This window comes from Xiphophorus couchianus, chromosome 19 (genome assembly GCF_001444195.1).
Source record: "Xiphophorus couchianus chromosome 19, X_couchianus-1.0, whole genome shotgun sequence".
Classification (NCBI taxonomy): Eukaryota; Metazoa; Chordata; class Actinopteri; order Cyprinodontiformes; family Poeciliidae; genus Xiphophorus; species Xiphophorus couchianus.
The window spans coordinates 2,389,908-2,407,959 of record NC_040246.1 but is presented as its reverse complement, the minus strand read 5'-3'; the positions used below and the strand labels follow the sequence as shown (position 1 = coordinate 2,407,959).

The 18,052-nt window shown below is 41.0% G+C and overlaps 1 protein-coding gene across 1 annotated transcript in view; it reads right to left on the bottom strand.

The window, feature by feature from the left end:
• The window catches only part of galnt16 (UDP-N-acetyl-alpha-D-galactosamine:polypeptide N-acetylgalactosaminyltransferase 16), a 51,324-nt gene that overhangs the window by 25,665 nt on the left and 7,607 nt on the right, over window positions 1-18,052 (bottom strand). The window contains exons 2-5 of the mRNA XM_028001319.1: window positions 12,624-12,805; window positions 8,916-9,014; window positions 8,742-8,809; window positions 4,458-4,523 (exon numbers count right to left, since the gene is read on the bottom strand). Coding sequence (XP_027857120.1) covers window positions 4,458-4,523; window positions 8,742-8,809; window positions 8,916-9,014; window positions 12,624-12,805 — 415 coding nt within the window. The remainder of the gene's footprint in view (window positions 1-4,457; window positions 4,524-8,741; window positions 8,810-8,915; window positions 9,015-12,623; window positions 12,806-18,052) is intronic.

The following is an 18,052-nucleotide window of genomic DNA, read 5'->3' as shown; positions in this document are numbered from 1 at the left end:
GTTGCAGGAATGGATCTTATGTTTAGTTGATCAAAAATGGATGCCTAGTTAAGGAATGTCCAGATGGCTTCACACTAAAGAAGCTGACAGGAACTCAGTTCCTCCCTCTGGTCAAAATGTTTTTTTCAGAAATCCCACAGAGAATATTTTATGAGTGACACTAGAGCATAGGGAAAGTATCTGCATGACAAAATACGGAATAAGCAAAACCCTCACCTAGCTACAAACTGTTCTTTCAATCCTCCGGATGGCACTTTGTTTGCCAAGTGCACAAAGTTTGACCTTTCTCTCTTTCCATACGTCCTCCACTCAAGCTGCCCGGCAGCTTTGGGTTGCCAGGAATGATAATAATAAATGATTTTTCTCCTTTTTCTCAGTAAACAGTTTTTGCGAACTACTGAACTCCAAATCAACCATCTCCACCACATCTTATAAAAAAAAAAAAAAACCCTCATGTCGGTTCCTATTAAACCTAATTGACTTTCTGGGGAAAAAAATAAAAATGAAAACATTTCTGTGATATTTACGCATTACATAAGCTGGCACAGGCTCTGAAGATCAAACAGCCTTTAGGCATGAAAGCGATTAACTGGATTAGCCCGAGCTAAATACCAGAATGTCTCCCCTTTTTTCCACACTGGTGAAATAAATGAATTGTTAACAAGATGTCATTTAAGCTGGCGGGGGGAAGTGTATTTCAAAAGATGTCATGTTAAAAACAAGACATTAATAAAGCTGCATCTTCAATTATGGTAATTTATTTTAACGTGCAATTCCCTGCAGAACACTAAACTTAGGTTTTGTAAAAAGGTTGTAAATAGTTGATATCTTATCAATAAGAAAACTCTCTTGGCCTCTACTTTTAGAGTAAATCCAGATTAGATTAGTCCCGGATGATAGAACTAACAGGAAGTGTGAGAGAGGCCAAGACCTGCGTGACCTTTGTGACCCTTTAAACCGCATGTCATGTTTACATTGACTGGTTATTTACAGTAAAGAGAATGATTATTTACATGGGAGGCTGGAGGCGGTGCGCCACTAATCATCTTCCCTGTGTACTGAAACATAAGGTAGTTACTCTACACAGAAACACTTTACATCAAACTCGGGGCCCGCGGGCCAAATCCGGACCACCAAAACTTTTTATGTGGCCCCGAGAGACGCATAAATAAAACCTTCAAGATCAACTGTATGCTTAAATATTATTTCATCAATCAAATCAAAGCCGTTTTTATCTGTTTAGTGGTGAATTATGTTAATAGGTCGCTCTGGCTTTTTTTTTCCCATTGGAGAAATTTCCACTAAATCAACAGTTCATTGCAAATTTTTAAGCAAGAATAGTCAAAAATGTCAGGTTCAAGTGACTGCTAACTCCCACCTGCAGGTGGCAGTACTTCTTTCTCAACCTTACTTGTCAATTTGTAGTCCATGATCGGTTCGGCAAGTAGCTAAAAGACACTTTTGCCATCATAGACAGGCACAAATATTACAAGATTTCTGGCAAATATTTCTAAATTTGTGCTACTTTGGGGGGAAAAAAAAGAAAAAGAAAAAAAAAATCGCAAAAACAATTGTGAAATCCTGGAAGAACTGATCAATGTGAAAATTTGTTCAATATTATTCAATTTTAAGACATACTTATTGAATGCAGATACAGCTGCTTATTAATATCTTTACAGTTCTTTTTAAAAAGGATTTTACATGCATTATACATTCAGGCACAACCGGCCCTTTAAGAACATTCGTGATCTTCATATGGCTCAAAATGAAAATGAGCTCGACACCCCCGCTTTACATGCTCCAAGCTTCCTGTGTGTCTCACACGTGAAGTTCACTAGTGATCCTTTTGTAAGCTCATAAAATCTTGGAACTCGTCGAATAAATGTATATTGTTCTCAGCGCTTACGCAGTTTTCCTGCATTATCAAGTTAAGAGAAAGACATACAAAGCAGAATATTTATAGAGTAAAAAGAAAATTATTTAACTATTCCTAATGACACATATAGTTTTATTTTTTCTATCATTTAAGCAAAAGAAAACACAAGATTCTGAAAGAGAGCTTAGCTCAGCATGGCTCGCACCAGGTTGGCAGATTTGTTTTTACTGAAACTAATGAGGGTTTTACAAAATAATGAGTCCCATCTTGGTCCAGTGGTGCAGAGTTAAAACTGCTGCTTAACCAGATTCTCTGCCCCGTGGAGTTATTGGTGCTTTTAGATTTTATCAGGCAGTCAGACATGAACAAGGACATGACTGCGCAGTGAAACTTTCTGGGCTACAAGCAAAATGCTCTCTGAACATTCCCATAATGAGAGATGGCGGTGGCGGTATCATGCTGTGGGGATAACTTTTCTGCAGCAGAGACAGGGAAGCTGGTTAGGGCGATATGGACTTAAAGTTTTATCACAATATTTTGTGGTGCTGTTATGATAACGATAAAAGTGACGATAAGAACTATTGATTACCACTTTTTTAGGTAACTGTATGGCTGCGAATGCATCACACAGCATTTATAGCGCCATAAACACAAATACTGCTTGAAAAACATTTGTAAACATGTGCTGCTTTGGGTCACCAGTCACACAAAGAAGTGTAATTTGTATTATTAAAATGAAAATCGTAACTTCATTTAATCGTATTTTTTAATTTGCCGACGCTTTCTTTGAACAAAAAGTGGAAAAAATAGTAAAGTTAACGACCCCGACAGTTTGTGGGTTTTTAAACACAATTAACTGGAATTAAATCGAAATTATTATCATGATAAAATAAAATGTATTACAATAAATTTTAAACGATACAATAAATGCCGAGCCGTAGTCAGAGTTGAGGGGAAGATGAATGTAGCTAAACAGGGCCTTACTGGAGGAAACCTCTGCTTACCACCACTAAAACACGCAGCAAGAGCTACGTTAGCGTGAGTTAAATCATGCTAGAGCAGCCTTAACAGTTTAAGAGCTGAAATGGAAACAAAATCAAAGCATTTTTTAGCTCTAACACCAAAAATGAAACTCATTTTGTGCTCACCAGCTGGTTTGTAACTCATTGAGAAAAGCCTGTCTTGTTGTGTTAGCGCTCGCTAACCTCCAGCACAGCATTAAATGAGAGAAACTCAATGATGCCTGAAGCTGTGAAGCTATTTAAAGCTCAAATCAATTCACTGACAGATGAAGTGACCATGTTTTTTTGTTTTTTTTCTTCTGCTGTTGTGGTAAAAATAAATAAATAAAGAAGAAAAAAAGTGAAAACAGTAATCTGCCTTCAACATTTTTATCGGAGAAAAGCTGTGAAAGATTTAGCTCGACGCTTTAGCTCTCTGCCCCGGATTTTTAAAGCTGGCGGAATAGGAAATCTTTAAGATAAGCTTGATCTGGTCGACTGTGACCGCCGGTCGGACGGTGCTGGCCTGAATCCGACGGGCTTCTGCTTCGTCAGCATGTGCTTCATAAGCCGAAACAAACGCTTAGTTTGCCGTGAGCGGCAGCGCAGGCAGAAAAACAGAAACTTCCCTTCTGGCTCCCAACTCCAGTGGTTTTAACGTTTAACCTCAACTAATTCATCCGAGTGATTTCCATAATGTAGCAGGACACGTAAGAGGAGACCTGGAACCTCTCAGTACTGTACATCTGACACCAAAAGCCAGGTTGCTTTTCACTTATTTAAACAGAAAGTAGGCTGTACAACAACATGATGTCACTACTGGTAGCTTCAGCCTCAACATGGGAAACATACAAAGAACGCTATTGTCTTTTTATTTTGTTCCTTTTAACAAAAGGGTTGATTACGTCTAAAATTAAAAGGTACTCATCCTGTCATGGACAGTTTGGTTAATGTGGTTTCAGCCTCAGGAAATAATTCAGGTTTTCCATGTGACCAGCAGTCATATGTGCCCTGCTGTCATAGATCAACAGAAACATTTTCCACACTGCTGATGAAAAACAAGGAACTTTAAAGCTCCTCTGCATTTCTTTGGCGTGGAGTGCTTTATTGAGGAAACGCCATCAGCACCATTTATTTGTGAGTCAGTGAACAATTTTATGAGCTGTTTTTTTTTTTAGAACTTACTTTATTTCTCTTTTTGAGTGTGTTTATTTTACCAATTGTTTTATAACTAGGTACTATTCCTTAGTCCATAATAAAGACAGTTTTTTTTTGGTAGTTATTTAATCCTTAGGGGTGTGCCAATCAAATATCAATATCCGATATTGGTCTGATATCAACCGAAAGACGAGTATGATGGTCTGATTTAAGCAAAGCAATAGAAGCATTCCAGCGTTCCGCTCCAGGATTTAATCCGACCCAGTGTTTCTATACAGCAGCGCTTTATTTCAAGCGTGCTACGATATTTGCACTAGAAACTAGACAGAATTTATTTGGTAATATTTTGTGTTTTTGCAGTGTACATTCCCCACTGGACCCTTTCGCAGAGTTTAGAGTCTCGTCCCAGTCTTCCCACTCACCCTCTCTCCTGCTGTTCCTCAGGCAGCGCACTTTGGGGATCTGGGAGAGCAGCTGGCAGTCCTCAGCTGGAGGAGGAGAGCAGAGGAGATGACATGTTATGTTTGGAGGCCAAACAGACACACACACACACACACAGAGAAAAACACATCTCTCTTTATTGCCTCTGTCAGTCACTCGGACCCACAAGCACAGCACACAAAGCCACGCGACCAGCAAAGCATCCATTCTTGGTGAAAATTCGATGCCCAGAAAGACATGAACGTGTGCACAAACAAAAGTGTTTCGTTCTGCTGCATCATTCACCTCGCTGTGCTGTTTTCCATAAACAAATTCAACTCGTCTCTGACCGGCCAGAAGCCGCCGCCGATGACCTTTTTGTTTGCTGCGGGACGAGTGGCTTTGCAAACACGGGCGCCGACGCACACTCCTGCCCTTTGGAGGATTAGTATCAGGAGCAGAGAGTGAGTGTGATCTCACTGAGGGATTGTGGGTAGATCTAGCAGCCCCCTCCCCCTCCCATCTCAGCCTTATGGTCGCAGACTGAAGCTCGACAACTTGTAATCCTCTTTGATTAAAACAACGTCTCTCGTACAAACATGTTTGTTTGTATTTACGGGACACGGTCGTGTCGCAGGGGACGGGAGTGTATGTGAGAGATTGAGCGTGGGACAGCAGGTGTGTGTGTGTGTGTGTGTGTGTGTAAACATGTCTATATGGGGGACTAATCACTCAGGGAAGATGAGAGGAAAGTCGTGGGTTACACCCACAGAGCAGATGTTGAATTTCAGACAGATTAAGTGTGTGTGGGCGTGAGTGTGTGTGAGCGTCCATTTTTGAGTGCTTGCGTCTGTTTCAGCATACAAATTATACCTTTCCACACATTGCCATGTTGCAACTGCATTCCACATTTTTGATGATTTCACGCTAAAAATGGTGCAGGATAGTGGAATGTAAAGAAATAAATGTGTGTTTTTAAAGGTTTTCGGAATTAAAATCTATTACGAGCCGGACAAAAATACAATTTTCTGCGGAAACGAGACAAAATCAGGTTGTTAGGTAACACCTATCAACCTGTAACTATCACATGTAATTAAAGACAGATATGTTTTTCCTAAATTAATTAGATATTCTGAGGGGCCTCACATTAAAATCCAACATGGAGGTCAATGTAGGAATATCTACGATTTATTAGCACTTCTTATGGTTTATTTCTAATCAGATTAGTCACATTCACAGTGATAGCAGTTAGCACGTACAACATTTAGCAAAGCCAATTCTTTCTGGCGACGTTCCTCAAGGTTCTGTCATAAATATCCTTCCTCAGGTATCATCCACAAATTGTTATAGATTTATAATTATTTTACCTCAAACCAAGTTAACATGAGGTCTTCCTCACCTGGGTAAAAATCATTTCTTGTCAAATTCAACAACTCTCTCAACTTTGATCTAAGTATCTAATAGTCGTAGAGTTTTATATTCTAGCTTGATCTGTAAATTATTATTTTTACTAAGTAACCTTTGAGCAATCTATTCCTGTCCCAGTGAAACTGGACACAATTGAGCTTGTCTGCACGCAGAGTAAAGATCAGCGTCCTTCACTGAGGACAAAGTGCATATAGTTAAGGCGAGCCTTGATGGGATTACCCTGAGCCGGGACAGGCCGTAATGCTACTGCTGACTGTTTTCGTGCTCCGCCACCTTCACCGCCTGTCTGACTGCCAGGTCCCATCTATTGACCAACAAGCTCACACTCTCACTGCCAGAGCTGAAAACCTCAGATGCTCTCTGGTGACCGAGGGGCTCGCTAACCCCCTGACGCCTGTATGGAGGTCACATGGAAAGCATTTGATTTTTATGGTATAAAAGATGCATACCTCGACTTTCAATATGAGACAGTTAATTAGAATTACTGTGTGTCTTTTGACGGGGCCAACAGGTCACTATGCATTTTCACGTGCATCTTAAAGGTTGAGTTAAAATTAATTCAAACGGTATATAAGGCAATAAGAAACACTTTACTAGATTAGATTCGATCCCAAGTTAATAACAGCGCCAGTATCACAGATGCCGATAATTTGTATTTAAGTTTGAAAAACGATCATCTGAGAGCAAATCAAAGCAAAACATTGTTTGAGGCAGAGTTGAGAAAATACAATATGAACATAAAGAAAAATTCCAACACAAAACTGAACTCAAGTATGAATCTTACCACTCTAGTATCGATGCGATACCGATACAGACTTGGTATCGATGTTATCAATATTTTTGAATCGATCCGCAAACCTCGGATATAAAGGAAATGTATGCAAACTACTTAAGAAAGTAATATGAAAATGATCAAAAACATTCTGTCTGTTTTTGCATTAGACAAGTTGAAGTGAGAAAGAAAAGATTATTAGATCATAAAAGTTTAAGGGATACAGTGCAAAGACCGCTCAATCGGAAAAAACAAACAAACATTGGTTTAATTTTGAGACGATCATTGATTGATCTTTGGTAGTTATTGAGGCTGATTGTGATCATTTCTGTAGTTTATTGCAGCTTAATCCTGATACGGCCACAACTGCTTTAACTCTAAAACTTTCAGTGAGCTTGCCCATCTTTCCAGTTAAAGCCGTTATTAAAAAAAAGAAAGAAAAAAAGGAGCGCCTCAAAGAGGCTCACTGGCTTAAAGTCTGACCGGGGCAAAACTAAAAACCTCAAACTGTAACCAAGGACTACAGGAAAGCGTTTCATGTGATACCCAACACTGGGAATTGTAATTAAAAACAGGGAGGGGGCTTAAAGTTTGGAAGTCTTTTGGCCGGTTCGGAGAGTAATGCGCGTTCATGACGGGCGCAGGTAGGCCGGCGGGCCCACGGGGAGAATAAATCGCGGCATTAGGGAGCTTAAAGTGCTCCTGCTGCTACATCCGCTGAGACACCACTGTTTAGATGTCTGGCCAGCTCTGGCACTTTCAAGAGTGTCCTTCTGTGGGTCTGAGCACACTGGGAATTTAGGTCAACGTGCGGTTCCCAGAGACACAAGATGCATGTGGTGGAAATTACAGAAAGCACAGCAGACGGTGTGAAGCATGAGCTCATGTAATTCATCTACCTAATGCCGTCAAAGGGGAATAATTGCTAAAACGTGGTTTTCCTTTATTTCCACAGCTTGTGGAGCTACTGAACGCAAAACAAAAGAAGACTTGTCACCCTCTAAATGCAAATGCTACTTATTCTTTTTACAGCACGTCTCATATGTAGATGCTAGAGCTGTTTGTTTATTTCACCAACAGTTGCTGCGTATCCACTGGACATATAATTGCAGAAAATAAATTTGCTTAATGGAAACAGGCCAATTTAGAAAAAAAAAAAAAATTCTAAAAAATATAGGAAAAAATGTAACCCTAATAACTCGGCTTCGGAAAACATGAAGCTGAAATACCATCATCATTTTCTGATAAAAAGTTTTGACACCAACTTCTTCGCATCACTGGAGTCACGTGATCAACAACCTGACGTTGCCGCTGGCGCAAACCACGAAGAAGAAGACGACTCGAAGCAGTGGGAGGAGGATGGTGGGTTTAAATGACACAAAACGACAAACTAAATGAAGAATTACTGAAACCCATCATGTAATAGCTCAGCAGTGCACTGTTATTGTAAAACTATTGATTATTGCTGCTTTAAATAGATGCAACGTAAAAATAGAATAAATGGTTGCGTTGCCAAAATCACTGTAGTAACTAGAGATATTGACAAAACAAAATCTAGTGACAGTGTGCATGATCCATAAGGGCATATCTATGCAGTCTAATTCTATGCAGCTCTGATGTCATGCTTTGTTATTTATATTACATAACATTTAGATTTCCTAGTTGCACTTTCTGAAACATTTGAAAGGTTTGTTGCAGTTTATCGTCACACGTTTGACCGCTGCAGTCAACCTATTGTTTTTGTCAGTTTCGTTTCCTTTATTACTTATTTTACATTAGCTGTTCTACTCCTGATCGCACCAACTGAACAAACGAAAGCTGTTCCAACATGTTTGACCAAGACTGTGAAGCTGCTGGTGTATTTCAGTGGTCCAGAGTTACAAGAAGAATGTGTAATTCCGCACATTTATTTCTGGGTTTTAAAAAAAGGAATAATTTAGGTGAATTCAGCTCTGGTTTTGTGTATCGGATCGGTATCGGCCGATACTAAGCCTCAGATATCAGTATCGGAAGTGACAAAATGGAGCAGTGCATCCCTAGTAGTAGCAACAACAACAACAACAACAACAAAAAAGACAAAGCTTACGGTCAGTGCTAAAGTCATCTATGAGGATTATTTCCTGAATGAGAGACGTGGGGCTTCGCATCAGGACACTGAAACAGAACACAAAGAAACGTGAGGTCAAAGTGAAAGCACCAGGCTCGTGTCGATGGACCAGTCCTACACAGCAGGGGGGCCATTTGCGTTCGGCCTCGTTACCTTTTGATGGTGCGAAGCAGAGTGGAGCGAGCTTCATTGTGGAACGTGATGATGATGCTTGTGGAGGGCAGCTCGGCGTCGTAGGTCAAAGACGCGCATCTACAGCGGTAAAATGAAAAGAAGAGATTAGATCCGTGCGCTCAGTCCATCCGATTGGCTTCCCAAGCAGCCACAAAGCAGACGCATATTGAGCAGAGCAGAGTGTGATTAGCAGAAGTGGCCTCATCGTTGCCATTAGTGACATGAAAATATCCAGTTGCCCGGCAACAATCACACAGGTTTGGGACCATTCAAGTTCAAGTCAGAAGACACGAAGCTGAAATATTAACTTTTTCAAAACCTTTGCAGCAAAATAAGCATCTTTTTACTCTTTGTGATAAATATGTTATCCATTACATATGGAGCATGATCTTTATTAATTAACTGGAAGCTCAATTAGCACCTTTGAAATGTGTCTAAATGTTTATGCGCTCTTTCGTATCAATTGTGTTTTAATTTAGGGTCGAAAGGGGAAGTTATGGGCCGGCGAGGAGTGAGAGTCATGCCTGAAGGGTCACAAAACCTGAATAAACAATTTTATGAAGGTACGAGTTTTATTCTTTTCAGAAAATCATCAGAATGTGCAAACATTTTCACCAATCAACACTTTTGGACCTGAGAATTAGTACTGTACTAAACCAATAAAAAACTAAAACAATTTCTTCAGCACAGAATAGCTTAAGCTTGCTTCCCTTGTATAGCCTCATAAGAATCAGATTTTATTTTATTTTTATTTTTTAGACGTTGAATTTAATTTATAACACTGAATTTTTATCTTGCGCCATTCTGTATCTGTACTTTAAATTTCCCTTTTGGCTTCAAAATTTCACCTGCAAAAATTTCACTAGATGGAGCGGAGCAGCTGTCAGCCAATCAGATTTCGCTGTAAGGATTTGAGTTTTTCTGTGTGCTTATTTAGGATTCTGCGTCAGTTGAGTCTCGGTGTTGTCCCGTCTACACTTGATTGATCCCAGCTGTGTCTAGTTCCCTTGATTACCCCCTGTGTATTTATGTTTCTTGTTCTCCATCAGGTCCTTGTCTAAGTTGTCTCCTGTCTGCTGGCGGTTGATTACTGTTTACCAGCTGCTACCAGAGACTAGCTCCTAGCTTTTGCTCCTCTGTGCTGCCTGGATTTTTGTCCTTTTTTTCATCATTAAACCATCATCACCACTCAACTACCTGGACTGAGACGGGCTGGACTTTCCTCACGGCTGCTCGTGAACTTTTACAGGGCGATGATCGAGAGCATCCTCTGCCTCAACATGACTGTGTGGTATGGTAGCTGCACAGCATTGGAGAGGAAACAACTGACGCGGGTGGTGAGAACAGCACAAGGCATTGTGGGATGCCCCCTCCCAGACCTGGACTCCATTTACACAGGCCGGGTCAAGAAGAGAGCTGGATCCATAGCGATGGATTCCAGCCACCCGGGCCACAGACTGTTTGTGCCGCTGCCATCAGGCAAGCGGTACAGGAATATACGGACTACAACAAATAGACTGAGAAACAGTTTCTTCCCCACAGCCGTCAGAGCCATTACTCCCTGCCGCCCCCCCCTCCCACACATATCATAACCTCGCAGTCACACATACATATCCCCCACCCCCACACAGCCACACTGTTCTGCACTTTGCACTGTCACATTATCTGTACTTGGACCTGCTGCTACTTCTTTGGTGTGGTTGAGTGCCTTTAGTTAATTTAGTTGTATATATTGTTGTTATTATTATTGTGTGTTTGCTTATTTTTACTGTATATATTTGACCTTTTGCACAGGAGCTGCAATGGAAATTTCGTTGAATTCTGTTCAATGACAATAAATGCTATCTAATCTAATCTAGTGACCCATATTTGGAGGCCTTGAGTCCTTGACGCGGCCGTCGCGGGTTCGACTCCCGGACCCGACGACATTTGCCACATGTCTTCCCCCCTCTCCTTCCCCGTTTCCTGTCAGCCTGCTGTCATATTAGGGACACTGGAGCCCACAAAAGACCCCCTGGAGGGGTACAAAAAAAAAAAAAAAAAAGATGACAATCTAAAAATTTCCTATAATTTTTGTAAACAATCTCTTCCTTAAAATGTCAAGACGCCCCAAAAACATCCTGTTTATTCACAGCGAGGGCTGACATTTCACCCAACGGAACCATTTGCTCAGAAATGACTCAAATCGATTCCTGCGACTCTCCACTAAGCCGTAATTGTTGCAATTCTTAGCGGGATTACGGCGGACGACTTTTATTTGGTCATTAAAAATCCAGGGGGCGGGGGGAACCTGGAACGGGACGAGACACCCAACTCAAACTTGACACGGGAAAAAGCGATAAACACGCCCGGCAGAAATCGAGTGCAAATTGTTCACAGAACAGAAAGAATGTCTGAGAAATTAGATGTGCTGCCAGAAAAACGAAGAAAACTCCCAGGCCCATTTAGTCCTGAAAAAACAACCACAAAGATCCGGCGCGTTGCTCAAAGGCACACATCAGTCTGAATGTCTTGGAATAAGTGAGTCATTAATTTGAGCTACCGTGGGTCCAGTTTCTCCCGTCAGGCTCGCCGTAAACAGCTCATAGGAGCGATTAACCAATCAGAAAGCTTTCCTTACACCTTCCTTAGCTAAAGGGTAGATGTTTGGATTTAGCCAGCCGTCAGGCTAACGTCAGTAAGCTGCTATCATAGGCCTCTAACACTTGGCTTGCACTGCCTTGCAAAAGTATCCAAAAGTTTTTTACTTTTCCCAGCCTCGTCACTTTATAAATGTTCTTCAGCGCATCTAGCTGAACATCAAGAGAGTGCATAATGATGAAGTAGAAGGACAATGACATAGTTTTTACAAATACAAATTTGAAATGTGTGGCGTGCTCCCCATAGTGCATCTAGCTATCCATACTCATTCATGTCATTGAATAACTCTAACCCTAAACAGTTTCAGTCGCTAAACGATTTTAATCAAAGTTTTCACGTAAAAAAAAGAAAAAAAAAAGCTTAAACTGAAGAATGTTGAAATAAGGAGTTAGATCATGAAGAAACGCCTGGCTGTTCAGCAGGGCTGAGACGATTAGTTGGATTAATGCTCTGTGAGGCGGAGGCTCAGAGGAGGAGCTTCGTCTTCGGAGGCGGGGCTAGGTCCACCCAGGCGTTTTGCACAGTCAAATGGTTGCCATGGGAGATTAACATGCATGAAAGAATGAAGGCAACACTCCACGTTTGTTTTTGATGATGGAATAACATTATAACATGATGTAAAGCTTTAGAAAAGATGATTTTTAAATGATATTGTCCCTTTAATAAAACATAAAATCGCCTGTATTGTTGGGATTTAAATTTTTTTTTTAAAATAATTTTCTTCGTAATAATTTTTTGTATTTTTCTCCACCATTTGTTCAATAAATTTGCATCAATAAATTCAAAAACATGATTAAATACACTTACTGTGTGCGTCTTAGTGACATAAATGACACGTCTTTATGTGACGTCTTAAAGAAGTGCATTATAATTTAACAACGGGAACATTTTCTTAGAGCAGCGTCTGTGTTTGCGGTGCTATGATTCACACAGCAGACACAGTCACCTAAAGAAAAAAAAAGGAATCGCTCTTATCGTCACTTTCGCTCTCATCACTGCTGCACCACAAATGATGGTGATCAAAACTTCAGCCGCTCCGACACTCACCTGTAGTGTCTCGTGTCTCGGATGGCTCGCTCGCTGCCCAGACGGTCGCTCTCCTGCAGATTAAAGGCATGCTCCCTGTACGGATCGTCCCCCGGTTTGAGCTGCTTGGTGGCCAGGTAAGCCTTCTCGTCGAATCCGCCCAGCAGCTGGTTCTGCTGCTCGCCTCTGGGGGGCTGAGTCACCTGCACAGGATGTAAAACGGAGTCCATGAGCAGACAGACGATGGAGAGCGGAGGCAGTACTCCTGTAGCTGTTCCTAGTTTGCTACAGGCGCAAGCCACAGTGTATTTTATTGGGATTATGTGTGATAAACCAGCACACATTGGTGTAAAACTGTGAAGAGGAGGGACACACATCTAAAGTTTTCAGAAATAAAAATCTGAAAAGTGCGGCACGCATTTGTTCAGTTCAACCCACTGCCTTCAGAAGTTACTTAATCAGGAACTGGAGTCCATCGGTGTAGTGACTGAACTAAGGCTGTAAATGTAAACACATGCGACTCATCTGAAAAGTGTAATGTGTTAATATAACATAATTCAAATCATTTTGACCTAAAAGCCTCTCTCAACCGGAGGGTTACCTCCTTCACAGCATGCCATGAACTGGACACATGAAGAGCGACAGCAGACGGCGACAAAAGGTTCAACGCTTTTCAACTTTCTTGTGTTGCTAGGCCGCGCGTCTCTGTGTATGAGCTCCAAAACTCACACGCACGAATCACGCCGGCGGCTTGGCAGGATGAGGACGAGCGACTGTTGCCTCCTCGTACTGGTTCCACAGGAAATGGACGGAGAGGGAGCGGCGTCGCCTCCCGTGTGTCTCGCCTTTAACACGGTCTTGTACTGCGGTCAACAACACTATGCTTAACAACAATATGTTAAGCATAGTGATTAATCACATCGCTAGGATGACAGTAATCTGATTACATTTTTAAATCAATTAACAGCAGTAGTATAAATACAACTCAAGTATGAAACCTGAATCAGAGAAGCAACCTAGAGAATCTGGAAGAGCTGCAGAGATCCATAGCTCAGGCGGCTCAATATTTAATCGATAGTATCGATTAATCACGTTTTCTGTTCCAAAGATTTAAATAATTGTTAACACTGGGATGTTTCCCGCTCTTGATTTTAAATAGTTCAGAGTGCTTTCATCGCGCCCAGTGTCTACCTTCTTGTTTAACAGCTTCTATTTATTTGGACTTTGAATCCAGATCAATTTAAAAAGAAAAAAGTGATTGAAATAAAACCAACTTTTGAAAATTTTCTGTCATTTGAAATTTCTTTGTAAGAAAAGAAATGAAAAAATAAATAAATTAACGATTAAAATCGGAACTTGGATTTGGTGTGAAAATTCTGGAAGGAAACTTTTTTTCACCAAGCCGGCCCGAGTACCTGACTGGTGTTAATGGTTGCCGTGAGCTCCAGTTCTCTGTGTTTCTGAAAACTGGGAGCAGCTGAGCCACAGGAAGCAGCCTCATCAGACGCAGCCGATCAAAACTGCGTTCATGACCCTGCATTTTGTTCTGTTTTTGATGGATAAAAAAACCAAAAAAAACTGTGAAAAACAAAAACTTCAATGAGAATAAAACACTGGACCGGAAACAGAATAACAGATTTTCAGTCACTGTCTCTGCTCTTCCTGAAGTTTATTTTGAAGTCACCCATCCTGGAGGGTGAATTAAGACAAAAAAAGAAAAAGCGTCAACAGCGCTGTCCCTCAGCATCAGAACTTCTCTCATCAAAACGTGTTTGTCGTTTCTTCTGGGTGACTTTGCTGAAGTTCTCCCAGGAGGCAGCCTCTTGGCAAACTCCTGGCACATTTGCAGCTATGATTATTTATGCGCACTGTCTTCATGCGAGATGCCAACAAATAAATCGATCGGGTTGACTTTTAATTCATTATGAATACCATCATCGGCCAAAAATGTAAATGTTAGCCTCCCATTAGGGCGGCCGTGTCGATTCTAACCAGGCAGAACGATCCGAGCCCCCATCAGATCAGAATACAGTCCATAAATCCTCGGTAATAAATGGATTTTCCCCTCAAGGAGCTTCACCAGCTGACGGATCCTTAAAGGAAGACGAGAGACGCTCTCGTCAAAGAGGTTCAGATGCATGACGGACACGCGGAGGGAACGAGGCTGCTGCTTCGGTTCGGCTGGAGGGGGGTTGGAAAAGCGCCTGAACAGGCTGAGGTGAGACTGACCTCATTTCCAGCCTCCCCAGGGAAGCAGCGTGACCCCAAAAGAGCAAGAAAAATAAAAAAGAACTCAGCTGGAGGAAAGTGAACCGTTGACAGTGACATTATTAGACTTGCAGGTTGCTAGAAATGAATGTTATTTATCTGATCAGCAGAGGTTGTATGAATGTAGACCAACTAGTAGCTGCTGAACACTTATTGTGTGTTCACTGAGGCTGCACCGATTGCCGTATTCTGTGCGATCACCGATATCTAAAAAACCTGACTTGCCGATTCTGATTTTGGCCGATATTGATTTTTTTAAATAACCGCCGCTGGCTGCGTCTCCACTACGGATGTGCACAAATCTCTGTCGACATCCTGCTAATGTCTAAAAAAAACACAATTTCATAATTGTGGCGTTTCCATTAAATAAGAAATTAGGTTAAAATCACACATAAATACATTTGTTCACGTGATAAGTTATCAATGGCAGCGATGGATGTAAACATGGAATATATTCATAATTCAGCCATAGCGCTAGCATCATTCTCCATCAGCCAATCAGAGGAGACGTGAGCGTTCTAGTTAGGCGTTGGCGTGACAAGCCCCGCCTGCATTTTGTGAAAATTGTAGTTGGCGATTTTACAGAAGAGTTATGGATTCAACATGTTGGAATTACAAAACCTTTCATGAACTGTTCGATGCTGTGAGAGCTGTAGTGGAGCTAGCTGCACACTGAAACAAAAACAAACCATCATCCTGCTACCACTTCCAGTCGTCGTCTTCTTCGTGGTTTCCGCCTGTAGTAACATCCGGCTGTTTATCGCGTGTCTCTTGTGGTGCGAAAAAAGTGTTTTGATAACGTCTGAGGAAACACCTGACAAACTATTAACCCAAAAATGTAAGTTGTTTTTTTTTTTTTTTTTCGAAATTAGCCTGTTTCCGTTACGCTAATTTGTCTTCGTAGTTACCATTAGTGGTTACGCAGCTGCTGTCGGGTGTTAGACGGTTACAATACAACTTAAATTTTTCAATCTTATTCTGTTGAAAAACTGTAAACAATACGACTGAAACAATACAAACCTGTTTCAACCGAACATGAGGTAGTGCTCTCAAACATAAATAAATAGTTCAGAGCTTTGTTATCCCAATTAATTAAGCTAAACAAAACAAAAAATCAGCTCCTTCAGTCCTTCATTTTTCACATAAAAATTTTTTTTTCCATCTCTTTGCCACGTTACAGCAACAGGACTTGCGGCAGATTCACATTCACGTACCGGCGGATCAACAATCTCCCAAAATTAAGAAAACCGAGGCCGATGCGTCGGCCGGCTGATCAATCAGAGCACCAATAGTTTTTAACCACTGAACAAATACATACATACTGTAAATCTAACTAACTTTAACAGGAACAGTTGTAATACTGTTTTCCATTTGCCCATTTAACGACTGTAAAAAAGTTTATTTCCCAACTGTGCAGAGGTGATGAGGTGGTACAGTTAACGTCTTAATTCATTACCGTTATTGTAACCAACGGACAGATTAAATGAAATCACCTGCTGACGTCAGCAGGATGAGGTAACATCAAGTAAACTCAGTGGCTTTTATTGCTTTTGGGTCTTGTTGTCTGCAGTGGGATTTATAATCACATCCAATTATTGTTTTATTGCATTAGGGCAGCCAAATGAGGCTGGGCCTGGAATGGTTGTAGAGTTTTATTTGTCTTTTTTGTTTTTTTTGCTGCCAGCCTTTAGGACTTCATGCATTCCAGTCAACATATTTTCAGGACATCCTGTTGAGTGAGAAAGTGAGAAGGACGTCCGTGTGCTGCTTTCCGTACAGCCCACATATATAGAATCGACTCTTCTGGTGAAACTGTAGCTGTTTTCCACTTGTACTGGAAAGTGGGGAAAATCTACGCCGACTGAAATCAGATTTTATTTTTCTCACCGAACCCAACCTGAAGATGTAGCATGGTAGCCATTTACATAAAACAACAAAAAACTGGAGCAAAAAAAAAAAGAAAAAAGATGCACAGATCAGAATTTGTGGTTAATTGCACCTTTCATTTTGCAAATTAAAATCCATCTTTGATGACTATAACATGATAGAAAAGAAATTCTCCAGCCTTTGTGTTGATTTCTCCATCATTTACACTAATACGGTAATTGTTCATATTAGGTGCGTCGAGACTCTGTGTTGCCGTGAAATAGAGGGTTAGTGATGATGTTAAAACAAAGTAATTGTGGATTTTAGCCAATTTTAAATTAAACCCAAAACATTATTCAGTAAAATTTGCAGAAATAAGCTTCGTTTCTCAATCTTCCTATTCCAGCCATTCGTGCCTCGTTGACGTTCCAAAACAAAGTGACGCAACTCCTGAGCATAAATCGTTTGCTGCTGTTGATCAGAAATTTGCCCTGATTTACTAAAGTCCTGTTTTCTATCTTCATCTTCATACCGTCGACAAAGCATTTCGTCAATCTATATATTTAAATCATTGCGTGTCAGGAGGGGCATTTTTGCAGTTAGATATCTTTATTAATTACAGTGATATTTATGGAAATGCTCTAATCTCATATATGACTAAGTTGTAACTTTATATTATTTTTTGAAGGTTTTGTATCCATTTATTTGTGTTCTGATCCACATGAAGACACCCTCAAAGCAGGAAGAGATTGACACACGTGGAAGGTACAGCAACCTCCAAGATGGGTGAGAATAAATGCTAAACTTCCCTAAAGTAGGCGCCAGTGTTCATGTTGGGTTCAAATTTTGTCCTGGTCGTTATAAAGCGATCCAAATCCAGGTGTAGATTGACGCGTGGTCAATGAAACGTCACCACAGGGATGAAACTGACGTCTGCTTGGTATGAAATGTTGTCTAAACAGGTGCAGATAGGCACATGGTCGGTACGAATTGATGCATGGTCCGTTAAAACGTCTCTGAAACGGGAGAGAATCGGCGCACAGCCGATACAGAGCTTCCCCCAAGACAGGTAGCAAAGTGAACCACGGCTGGAAATAACCTACCAAGCTAGGAGCGACCGGAGGCGTTGTCGATAAGAATTTCCCCCTCGGTGGGTACGAACGGATATGTCTTTGGTACAAAAGATTCCCAAAGCAGGTAAGAATTGATGAATGTTGTGGAAGAAGAGGAATTTGCCCAAGGACACAACGGCAGTACGGAACAAACTGATGCACGGCGAGTACAAAATGTCCAAAAAGAGGGTAAAAAATGAAGCA